Source organism: Aquarana catesbeiana, linkage group LG07, assembly GCF_042186555.1.
Source record: "Aquarana catesbeiana isolate 2022-GZ linkage group LG07, ASM4218655v1, whole genome shotgun sequence".
Lineage (NCBI taxonomy): Eukaryota > Metazoa > Chordata > Amphibia > Anura > Ranidae > Aquarana > Aquarana catesbeiana.
The window spans coordinates 303,202,631-303,215,502 of NC_133330.1; the positions used below are offsets into that span (position 1 = coordinate 303,202,631).

Below are 12,872 nucleotides of genomic sequence, written 5' to 3' on the forward strand. Positions count from 1 at the left end.
GTTGTCTCCAAAAAAAAAAAAAAAAAAAAACCTTAGAAAGTTTTAAACTTATCTCTCCAGCCCGCGTCTCTGATCTTCAATCTATTGAATCGTCTGTCAAATTCTTCATTAGTCAACACTTCTGGGAATGTTGAATGTCTATGTCCCCCCAGCACTCATTGGTTCCTTCACCACTACTGTGATGTATAGTGATGTGGGGGCCGGGGATGGAACCACAGAGGATGAAGGGGCATCCAGCACTGCTGAAGGAAGCTGTATTGCTTCAAGAGACACTTGCTGCCGAAACCTCCGTACACACGATCGGATTTTCCGACGAGAAATGTTGGATGTCAGGCTGTTGGCAGAAAATCCGACCGTGTGACAGTTGTTGTCGGACTTTCAGGCAACAAATGTTGGCTAGCATGTCTTCAAATTTTCCGCCAACAAATGTCTGTTGTCGGATTTTCCGATCGTGTGTACCGAGTCCGTCGGACAAAAGTTCAAAGTACAAACACGCATGCTTGGAAGCAGAAGCGGTCGGTCTTGTAAACTAGCGTTCGTAATGGATAATTAACATTCGTGACGTGGCAGATTATGAACTCTATATAAACCGAATTCACCAAAGGAAAATTATAGATGAAATAGTGGCGCTTATCCCCAGGTGGGGAGATGCGAGACACTCTTATCCAGCCAGTGAGCTGAATACAGACGTGACTAGAGAAAAAGTGAAAAAACATGTATTGCTAAATATCCCAAAAAGTAAAAATTAATATTAAATAAAATAAATTATTCAATAAATTCAATATGAGCTAATATAAATTATAACACTCAGTGAAAGTGATATACAAATATATAAATCCAAGAAAAAATATATAATGAAAATTGAACACAGTAAATATCTAAAAAGTCCAGAAACCAATCAATCGTGAAAAAATAAACATGAAAATATTTGAAGAAAGTCCAAAAAAAGAGTGAGGGTGACTCCAAAACTGCTCAGCTGTGTTTTCAAACATCCACCATACCTCTGTGACGTGAATCCACTCCCTGCTGAAATTCAAACTCACCAGCTGTTAAGGCCTCTCACTCTCGTGTTTGGCCTGACAGAGCCTCTAACCCACTTACATGGGGGTTAACATGCGAGCATACACCTCCACTGCTCCATAGGAACACCGCTTTTCTCAGGTTGGTAGTATGACATAAAAATAAAAGAAGCTCCAATAGTGTAATCTCGTTTAAAAGATTTAATCACATATAAAACAACTTGTAATGAACTCACATTTAAAATAAAATAACAGGCAAGTCACTTCACGGCAAATGGAGAACTTCCACAGCACAGCAAGCAATAGCAACTGAAATAACAACAGGCAGGCCACGGCGGACCCAGGAGGTGTGTGTGCTCACGTTCGTCTCACCCGTCCGCAGCACTCGTCCCTTCACTGGAGCTCCGCTCTGTCCCCCTTCACTCCCTCCTCTAGTACTCGTGTGAGATCGCCGGGCATTTGTGTGACCGTGTGTATGCAAGACAAGTTTGAGCCAACACCCTTCGGACAAAATTCCACGGTTTTGTCAGAAAGTCTGATCGTGTGTACGAGGCATAAGGGTTTTTCTTTTTTTTTATTCGGTCTGTTTTTTGTTATACCACAGCATTGGGAATTATTTTCTAAAGGCAAATAGGCTGTTCAGTTTGCAAGGGAATGTTCTCTAAGCTTAGGAAATGAGGTGACATTCTGCTGACTTCCATCATCCATCAGTCATGTGCAAGCAAAAATATTTTTTTCATTAAAATAAGGGAAAATTCCCTGCAAATTGAAAACTCCCTTGTACACTGCAAATTCCCCTACAGGTTTTGTAATTTGAATACGAATTACTATTGTAATTGGAGTTGTACTGGAAAAAAAACATATATAAAATATACCTGCAAAAGTAGCTTATAAAAAATACTTACAAAAGTGATCATTTTGTTCTGCTTACAGCTTTAGATCTTGTCACCAAACCATTTAACAACAATCACCATAAAATCATATGAGTATTTAGTGTGTTTTATGTAATTTACCAGTAAAAGGATCCTTGTGTAGACTTCTAAAAGGCCTGAGACCCAGCAGATTTAGAGCTGGCACTCAAATAACAATCTATAGTATCCCCTTTCACTCCTTCCCCAGCAGCTACAGTGCCTTGAAAAAGTATTCATACCCTTTGAAATTTTTCACATTTTGTCATGTTACAACCAAAAGCGTAAATGTATTTTATTGGGATCTTATGTGATAGACCAACACAAAGTGGCATATAATTGTGAAGAGGAAAATGATAAATGGTAATCAAAAATCTTTTTTTACAAATAAATATCTGAAAAGTGTGGCGAACATTTGTATAGCGCCCCCCTGAGTCAATACTTTGTAGAACCACCTTTAACTGCAATTACAGCTGCAAGTCTTTTTAGGGATGTCTCTACCAACTCTGCACATCTAGAGAGTGACATTTTTGCTCATTCTTCTTTGCAAAATAGTTCAAGCTCTGTCAAATTGAATGGAGAGGGTGTGTGAACAGCAATTTTTAAGTCTTGCCACAGATTCTCGATTGGATTAAAGTCTGGACTTTGACTTGGCCATTCCAAAACATGAATATACTTTGATCTAAACCATTCCATTGTAGCTCTGGCTGTATGTTTAGGGTCGTTGTCTTGCTGGAAGGTGAACCTCCATCCCAGTCTCAAGACTTTTTGTAAACTAGTTATCTTCTAAGATTGCCCTGTATTTGGCTCCATCCATCTTCCCATCAACTCTGACCAGCTTCCCTGTCTCTGCTGAAGAAAAGCATCCCCACAACATGAGGCTGCCACCACCATGTTTCACGGTGGGGATGGTGTGTTCAGGGTGGTGTGCAGTGTTAGCTTTCTGCCACACATAAAAGCTCATCTGACCAGAGCACCACATGTTTGCTGTGTCCCCCACATGGCTTCTCAGAAACTGCAAACGGGACTTCTTATGGCTTTCTTTCAACAATGGCTTTCTTCTTGACACTCTTCCATAAAGACCAGATTTGTGGAGTGCACAACTAATAGTTGTCCTGTGGACAGATTCTCCCACCTGAGCTGTGGATCTCTGCAGCTCCTCCAGAGTTACCATGGGCCTCTTGGCTGCTTCTTCGATGAATGCTCCCCTTGCCCGGCCTGTCAGTTTAGGTGGACAGCCATGTCTTGGTAGGTTTGCAGTTGTTGCCATATTCTTTCCATTTTCGGATGGTGAATTGAACATTGTTCTGTAAGATGTTCAAAGCTTGGGATATTTTTTTAAAACCTAACCCTGCTTTAAACTTCTCCACAACTTTATCCTTGACCTGTCTGGTGTGTTCCTTGGCCTTCATGATGCAGTTTGTTCACTAAGGTTCTCTAACAAACCTCTGAGAGCTTCACAGAACAGTTGTATTTATACTGAGATTAAATTACACACAGGTGGACTCTATTTACTAATTAGGTGACTTCTGAAGGCAATTGGTCCACTAGATTTTAGTTAGGGTTATTAAAGAAAAGGGGGCTGAATACAAACGCACGCCACACTTTTCAGATATTTATTTGTTTGTTTGTTAGTTGTTTATTTGTTATTTTCCTTCCACTTCACAATTATGTGCCACTTTGTGTTGATTTATCACATAAAATCCCAATAAAATATATTTACATTTTTGGTTGTAACATGACAAAATGTGGAAAATTTCAAGGAGTATGAATATGTTTTCGAGGCACTGTATTTAAAAATGTATGTAGGTAGGTGAGGGGAGAGGTAGGGGAGCTGGGCCAGCACAGACATTAATTAGACGTTCCCAGAAGAGGAGTGGAAGGGTAAAGGAGGCTGTGCTAGGAAACTAACTGTACTTGAAGTCGCCAAATTGCTAGCAAGATATAAAATATGTTTATGGAAAGGAAACAATGTGGTAAATAAGCATTTCAAATATTTTTTGTGCTTTTAACGGCAATTTTTTAAGTTGGTGACAGGGTCTCTTTTAATAACCTGGAATTGCAATGTGTGTGAGTTTTTGTAGCAGGCTGCTGTAATGTCCCAGAGCTCCTCACCGGCTACTGACATCTTTGGCGAATTGTCTTTTGGGCACCGGTCCTCTGCCATTTTTATAGGGCGGGCCAAGATGACGTCACTCCCATGCACATGCGGGAGTTTATCCATCTCGGCTAGGGTTGCCACATCATCCCTTTAAAACCGAACACATATGAATTATACAGGTTCTGTGGCTGATTAAAGTGGTAATTAAACTCACTTGGTGCCTTATCTGCCGTAAATTAGCTTCAGAACCTGTGTAATTCATATGTGTTCGGGTTTGAAGGGGTGAGGTGGCAACCCTGATCTCGGCATTGGTGAAATTGTACACTGAGCTGCGTGTGTATACAGGGCATACAGGCAGGAAAGAAACTTTAATGCAGAAAAGACATAGGGAGAGATTTACTAAAACGGGTGGACTCAGAATCTGGTGCAGCTGTGCATGTTAGCCAATCAGCTTCCAACTTTAAAGCCCCTTTCACACTGAGGTGCTTGTAAACTGCCAGTAAAACACTGAGCACTTTTGAAGAGCTTTTCAGGCGCTTTTAAAGCGCTTTCTATTCATTTCAATGGTGAGGGGCGTTTTTTCACCACCCTGCCAGCTCACTGCCACAGTGTGAAAGCATTCATTGATTTTAATGAAAATAGGTTTTCATGAGCTTTTCAGGCACTTTTTTTAGCGTGAAAGTGCCTAAAAAGCGCCTCAGTGTGAAAGGGGTCTTACTTGTTCAATTAGACCCCTTTCACACTGGGGCGCTTTGCAGGCGCTACAGTGCTAAAAATAGCGCCTGCAAAGCGCCCTTAAACAGCCACTGCTGTGTCTCCAATGTGAAAGCCCCGAGGGCTTTCACACTGGAGTGGTGCGCTGGCGGGACCCTAAGGCCCCTTTCACACTGGGGAGGGAGGTGCTTCAGCGGTAAAGCGCCGCTATTATTAGCGGCGCTAAACCATCGTTTTAGCGGCGGTATTCGGCCACTAGCGGCCAAGAAAGGGTTAAAAACCACCGCGCGCTTTTCCAATGGGCAGGAGCGGTGAAGGAGCGGTGTATACATCGCTCCTTCACCGCTCCAAAGATGCTGCTAGCAGGACTTTTTTTCCCGTCCTGCTAGCGCACCGCTCCAGTGTGAAAGCCCTCGGGGCTTTCACGCTGGAGACACAGCAGCGGCTGTTTCGGGTCGGTTTGCAGGCGCTATTTTTAGCGCAATAGCGCCTGCAAACCGCCCCAGTGTGAAAGGGGTAAAAAAAAAAGTCCTGCTAGCAGCATCTTTGGAGCGGTGAAGGAGTGGTGTATACACTGCTCCTTCACCGCTCCTGCCCATTGAAATCAGTGGGGCAGCGTAGCTATACCGCCGGCATAGCGCGGCTGCAGCGGCCTTTGCGGGCGGTTTTAACCCTTTTTCGCCCACTAGCGGGGGATAAAACCGCCCTGCTAGTGGCCGAAAACCGCAGCCAAAACGACGGTAAAGCGACGCTAAATATAGCGCCGCTTTACCGCCGTCACCGCCCCAGTGTGAAAGGGGCCTTTAGCTTTGACAATAAATCCTAGAAGCTGATTAGTTACTATGCACAGCTGCAGCAGATTTTGTGCCCATGACTTTTAATAAATTCCTCCTATAGTGTGTCTCTTCTGCAGTAAGAAATCCTGTCTGTTTGCCAATTTTTTCACTAAAGTTCCACTTTAAGAAAAAACAAAACAAAAGGAAAAATGCTGCATTTCTGGTGCATTGACTCTTTCCACGAATGACCTTGCAATGTAGTGTTATGTATTCATGGTAAACCTATTGGTACTAGGGGAAATAAAGTTGTCCACAGCAGCCAATTAGCAGCCAGCTGTCATTTTTTTTTTTTAACTAATACTTGATTGGTGGCTATGAGGATGGCAACTCCTTATCAAACAACTCCTGCATGTAGCTTAATTAGAGACGCTGAATGGGTTAACCATATTCAGAGTCTTCGTTCTTCCTAATGAAGTATTGCAATTACACAGAGGACATTCTTGGCGTGCTGTGTTAACTCTTATTAATTTGTTACATGTGAGGTACCTAAATATTCCACATTAGATAAACCAAAGCAGCATGCCTTTCAGTTCAGTCAACTCACAAATAAGGATGAAGCTGTTTGCGGGTTAGCGGTGAAAAAAAGTCATTACTAGAGGCAAAACACAAATACTCCACGCATTGTATGCAGGAGACAATAAGAGAGGCATCTCAATGGGGAACTAACATCTCTCTCTCTCTTTCTTTATCACAGGGCTTAGCTGGACCAGAAGGAATCCCGGGCCCTAAAGGGGTTAGAGTAAGTCACTGCATTTTTGGCTTGTGATGTGTAGAGCTGTGATGATGTGTTGCATGTGACTGATCGCAGCTCCTGATTGGTGACTGTCTGTCGAGTGTCAGGGATCTTTCCCCACAACACGCTGTTTACACGAAGGCAAACATTATTCCAGAGGTGCGCACGCTTGCAGGATAAAGCGATCACGTTTACATTTCCCTGAAATGAATGAAGTACATTAAAAACGTGAAGAGAGAAGTGACATTTCCTGCCTGGAGCATTTTGTGTATCTGAGGTTGTCAGCGTTGAAGGAAGGTTTGGCAAGCTGGGTGAGAATTGCTGCAAGAGAATTTATGTGCATTCACCTGACTGCTTTAAGTGTACCTGTCATTGGTGGAGTCTTTGCAATCACCATATTCTGCATATCTCCAATTCGTAACTGGGGAACTGGAGCGCCGTGGCCACGCTCCACTTGGGTAAACCTGGGTAAAGTTATCGAAATTGATATTAGAACCTAAAAAAGAAGCTATGATCTAAACGAAAATGGTGATCACCCCAGTTTAGTATTAGCTTTTAAAGTAAGGTGCACAAGGAAGGGCTTTGCACATAGCAAACAAAATATAGCGATAGCCGTGAAAGAGCCTTTGTAATGAGAGCAAAGCCCACTGCACAGTCACTGCAGCATAGATGATATTGATGACCAGAGTTCTCCCTCACTAGTGCAAAGGCTGGCAGCACACACCAAGCACAGTTCAGGCACACTGACACAGAAAGCAGTCTAGGCAGGGGCGTTGCTAGGTTTACAAAAGATCTGGGGCTAGAGCCCATAGCAGCGTAGTAAAAAAAGTCATACGCTTGGGCGGGCATACATATGTATATACAGTAATATACGTGTGTGTGTATATATCCCCAGAGAGCTCCCGACTTACATCAGGGTCCCCAGAGAGCTCCCCTACATCAGAGTCCCCAGAGAGCCTCCCCTTTGCACCAGGGTCCGCAGAGAGCTTCCCCTCCCCTTGGGGACCCCTGCAGAGACTCGGGGCTATGGGCCCCAGATTCGGGGCTATAGCGAGCCCCCACTTACATCAGGGTTCCCAGAGAGCCCCCTTACATTAGAGTCCCCAGAGAGCCTCCCCCTTAAATCAGGGTCCCCAGAGAGCCTCCCCCTTAAAATCAGGGTCATCAAAGAGCCTCCCCCTTGCATCAGGGTCCGCAGAGAGCTTCCCCTCCCCTTGGGGACCCCTGCAGAGACTCGGGGCTATGGGCCCCAGATTCGGGGCTATAGCCCCAAAAGCCACCCCCTAGCGATGCCACTGAGTCTAGGAAATGTATTTTTGTGATTTTGATATTAAATAAACTTGAAGGGGGTGCAGGGTCGTACGGGATACTCCAGAACACTAACAATACCAGAGGACACACTTCTCTATGTGCCGAACGTAGCCTCCCTGGCGGTATGATTATATCAGATTTTTGCGTCTCAAAGCGGTACAATTATTTTGCATAGGAATTTGGCGTTTTATATTGTAGGCCTGTAATTCTTAGCAATAACACACTTATATCTGTCCAAACAAGAGTCTAGTAGATATCCTGGGTATGATACATTTTGAAACACTAAATCATAAATTATAATATAATAAATAATTATAAAAAATAATAATATAATAATAATAAAATTAATTTCCCCACGATTCACTATCGCTCAATTCTGCAAGTGTTCTAATTTACTATCGCTGTTTTCTAGCTGGTCTAAAACCACTTTTGACGTAAAGGGACACTTTTTGGTTGCTATGGACAATCTCCAGTTTCCAGGCAGAAAGAACAGTATATATAATATAAAACTGCGTGCAGGGCATTGGACAAACCACTAGGGACAAAAGGGATGTGAAATAATTTCATACAGTACTGTAATCTGTAAGATTACAGTGTACTGTATGTGTTATGATTTTTACATTTTTATGAATTTGCCGCCGGGCTCCGCCCCCATGCATCGCGACGCTTGCAGGGAACGGAGCCCGGCACACAGGAGGACAGAGCCTGCAGACACAGCAGGGGGGACATCGCAGGATCCTGGGGACAAGGTAAATATACCGCATCAGGATCTTGCAATGCAATCCCGAGTGTGGCTTGGGGTTACCGCTAATGAAATTGAAATTTAACCCCAAGCCACACTCGGGAAAACCGCCAGGGAGGTTAATGAACAGATCTTCTACTAAGTTCAGAGTATAATCCTCCCGTGAGAGATCAGAGGAGGCTAGAGGTATGAACCCCTCAGCAGAGGAGCTAATTGGCCTCAGTTCAAAGGATGATTCTCCCACGAGTGACTAGGGAAGGCCTGGGGTATGAATACCTCAGGAGAGAAACTACTTGGTCCAAGTTCGAAGTACAGTCTTTTGCAGTCCACTTGACCCAACTATACCAATAGTACGCAGCCACAACAATCTTTGTAGAAAAGTAGTACTCGCGAGGCCATGGGAGCAGCTGTGCCCATTCGGCTTCTTCTAGATGCTTGCTAGTGAGGCTATGCATACTTGCTCCTTAGGTAAAGCCTCAGGGTGACAGAGAAACTTTCTGGTGTAGCCCCCCCCCCCCCCGGCTCTGCCACAGCCAGGACCTTGATGAACAGCTGCTTAAATCAGTAGAATGGCTTGGGGGGGGGGGGGGAGATACGCTGACAGGTGGAATCCCTTGAACATGAAAACTGTGCTGTTCTAAAGCGCAGGTTATTTATGTGCTTCTCAGCCACCTTCTGGGCCAACTTTCCCAGGAAAAGGGCTGCAGCACCATAAATATTCATGCTGCCTATTTGCCTTGCTCCACTCCCTATGTTCTAGAGCTTACTAGAAGGCAGAGCAATGAAACATGCAGCCTGTGGGATCCAGAACAGCCAGAATCAAAAACTGCTCCACTGACTACAGAGAAGCCAAAAGGACTACATTTACCTAACATCCTAACAACCTAACTGGGAGGGTGCTACATAAAGCTGGATATTTACCAAAACTGGAGCACACACAATGTAGTGCACCCGTGCATAGTAACCAATCAGCTTCTAGGCTTTATTGTCAAAGCTTAATTGAACAAGCTGAAGTTAGAAGCTGATTGGCTGCCATGCACAGCTGAACCAGATTCTGTGTGCTCCAGTTTAGTAAATCTCCCCCCAAAATGTATTTCCCGGCATACTTACCAGCTAGCCAGCAAAAAAAAAAAGCCAAAAAAACAAATGGCACTGTCTAACAATTTGCATTAAAAACAGAGGTTTTAGTTGCAAACATTTGCAAATATATGTGGAAGCCGCACTGCCTCATCAAGGCCTCTCTGTATAGTACAGTCCTAATTTTAATCTATGAGAGTCTCCAAATTGCCACATATATAGCAATGGATAAAATAAGGGCAGGTATGGCTGGAGGGAGCTACACTTTAAAGGCGCAGAGACACACCAGAAATCCATCAGAGCTCAAAAGCAGCTGAAAGCATCTGATGTGTCTTTGTACCATTTCCAACAAGGTAAACAAAAATAGCAACCCCATTTATACCAGCTTTTAAAGCAAGGTGCACATGGAAGAGCTGTGTACAACGCAAACAAAACATTGTATTTCCCAGCACACTTACCAGCTAGCCAGCAAAAATAAATAAATTATGCTGTCTAACAATTTACATTAAAATAGAGGTTTTGGTTACACAACATTTAGACCTATAGATATCTTCACAAGTTTTATCTTTCAGAGTGCTGTGTATGCAGATACCAACACTATAACTATACTTCTGCTATATTAACTCTAAAAAAGAGAATACAGGCAACCCTTGTGATTTGCTCATCAAAAACTATGTAAACTTAAAATGAAATCCATATAAGTGATGATAACCATTAATTGTGAGTCCATACCCACAGGGTATATATGAGAAAAGGCACAAAATATGTGAAAAATATTGTGAAATTAATATTAAGTTCATAAGTGTCCCAAATAAGGAATAAGTGATAATTCCAAAGAAATCCAGAGAATCCACAGGGTTCAGGATTGTTTGGTTCACCTCGAGTGCGGCCCGCCACCAAATGTAAGGTTTAAAGGCTTACCAGAAAGCCAGCGACCACCCTTACTCAGGGGGGTCAGTACAGGCTTAGTATTGGAAGGTAACCGGGGATGGTAAACCTCTGGACTCTCAACCCACTTTGTTCATCCGACCAGTAGTCCACAGCAACAGGGGCTCCAGTGTGGAAAAAAGGTCCTGGGGTTCCTTCAACACTCCTTCCCGGGAGGCACAGTACAGGTAAGCCACGGGTTCCAAAAAAACAAGAGGGGACTCCAATAGTGCAGATTGAAAATGAAGGTTCAGTTTATTAGGCTTAATATGCCATAAACAACACTTACAGCGTAGTGACAGTAAAAAAAGTTCCTAGGTAGTTTAAAAGCGGTTCGCTTTTAAACTACCTAGGAACCCCTGATGACGTCAGTTGTGACGAAACGGCCGTAGGGTCACAACGTTGTTACGCATTGCGCATGCGCAAACCGCTTTTAAACTACCTAGGAACTTTTTTTACTGTCACTACGCTGTAAGTGTTGTTTATGGCATATTAAGCCTAATAAACTGAACCTTCATTTTCAATCTGCACTATTGGAGTCCCCTCTTGTTTTTTTGGAACCCGTGGCTTACCTGTACTGTGCCTCCCGGGAAGGAGTGTTGAAGGAACCCCAGGACCTTTTTTCCACACTGGAGCCCCTGTTGCTGTGGACTACTGGTCGGATGAACAAAGTGGGTTGAGAGTCCAGAGGTTTACCATCCCCGGTTACCTTCCAATACTAAGCCTGTACTGACCCCCCTGAGTAAGGGTGGTCGCTGGCTTTCTGGTAAGCCTTTAAACCTTACATTTGGTGGCGGGCCGCACTCGAGGTGAACCAAACAATCCTGAACCCTGTGGATTCTCTGGATTTCTTTGGAATTATCACTTATTCCTTATTTGGGACACTTATGAACTTAATATTAATTTCACAATATTTTTCACATATTTTGTGCCTTTTCTCATATATACCCTGTGGGTATGGACTCACAATTAATGGTTATCATCACTTATATGGATTTCATTTTAAGTTTACATAGTTTTTGATGAGCAAATCACGTGTGTTTATATTGTTTATATGCACTGCTTTATTCATTTAATGTCACGTTGTTTATTCACTGTGTACTTATCATCAATTTTTTCTACTGCTGATGCCTAACTCATTAGGCATCTCATGATATTATGGATTGAGCAAAACACATTTTAGGGTAACTTTTATTCTTTATCCAGCGCTACACTGATTTTTATCCATTCTGTTTTCTGCCTTATATCGAGGTTTAGTGTTTAGCAGCAGGACGTTTCATTATAATTTTGTCATTTCACAACTCACTCATTTTATTTATGCACTTAGCGCAGTTCTTTTTTTATTCCTATTTTTGTATATAGATATGTACTCTGCAATGCAATGGCAGCATGCATATTTATGCACAGATCAATAAAATCACAGGACCTCCTTTTGCAGAACTTTTTAATTAAGCACTAACTGCATCTACACTAAATACATGATATAACCCCTATATAGTCTCATGAAAGAAAGACAGTATCATATGGCTCTGTGATAAAAATAAGATACGTGGGGGGTAGGGGAAAGAGGGGTCTATTCTAAGTGTGTTGCAGCTGAGCAGAGTTAAATCAGGAACAAAAAGTTCTCTTCCCCCTTGAACGTTTAGCGGCTTTCCTTTCCGGTGCTTCATATGACAATCAAGATGATGCATTTTGAGGGAGGGAAGACACAGCATGGCTCCCACTGACTGCCAATGGTTTTAATGCAAGATAGGCGCAGGCAGCAAACTAATCTAAATAGCTGGTTTTCTTATTAAACCCCCAAATTGTTAATACATTACATGTGGAAATCTGAAAAGCTCTACCATTAGAGAACCATACAAAAGTTGTTTGGAATAGATCAGATTTTTTAAATATCTACAGCCCAAATTAGCTATGGGTTCTTGTGCATCATGAGCCAAAATCCCATTACTGTATTGCTGGGTAATCTTACATGGAATGAGTAAATCCTAGATTACCTTTATTAAACATTGCACCTTGCCGCACTCACTGTACAACGAATCTGTCATTTCGAGGGATTACTTAGCCCCACATCAGAAGCGGAAACTCAAGCAAGTTATGGCAAAGCTAAACTGTGCGTGTACAAACACAACAATCAGAAAGTAGACAGAGGGAGTGATGTCAGAAGGATTATTGTGAATCCAGAAGCTTAGTAACATATTTGTCAAGGGGAAGTTTTCTACAAGTGACGAATAACATCTCATTTTGGTCTCTGGGCCTGGCAGCTCAAAAACCACAGCAGACATCGCCGGGCAAAGAGATTCTGTTTCCAACAAGTGTCTTGTATGAATGATGCACATGAACAGCTCCACTCAGCCAGCAGATGTGACTTTAAATACCTCCAGGTCATATTCATGCATGACTTGTATATTCCGTTCTATATTTTCCACTAGAGTTTGACAAGATCCTCCGCTCTTAAAAAATTGTTTTAGAGGCTCCAATAGTTGACTGCTCTGTGTTTGTAT

The 12,872-nt window shown here is 42.8% G+C and overlaps 1 protein-coding gene across 1 annotated transcript in view; it reads left to right on the top strand.

Annotated features, from left to right (window-relative positions):
• The window catches only part of COL24A1 (collagen type XXIV alpha 1 chain), a 418,688-nt gene that overhangs the window by 199,590 nt on the left and 206,226 nt on the right, over positions 1 to 12,872 (top strand). Inside the window, exon 10 of the mRNA XM_073593602.1 lies at positions 6,273 to 6,317. Within this exon, the coding sequence (XP_073449703.1) occupies positions 6,273 to 6,317 (45 nt within the window). The remainder of the gene's footprint in view (positions 1 to 6,272; positions 6,318 to 12,872) is intronic.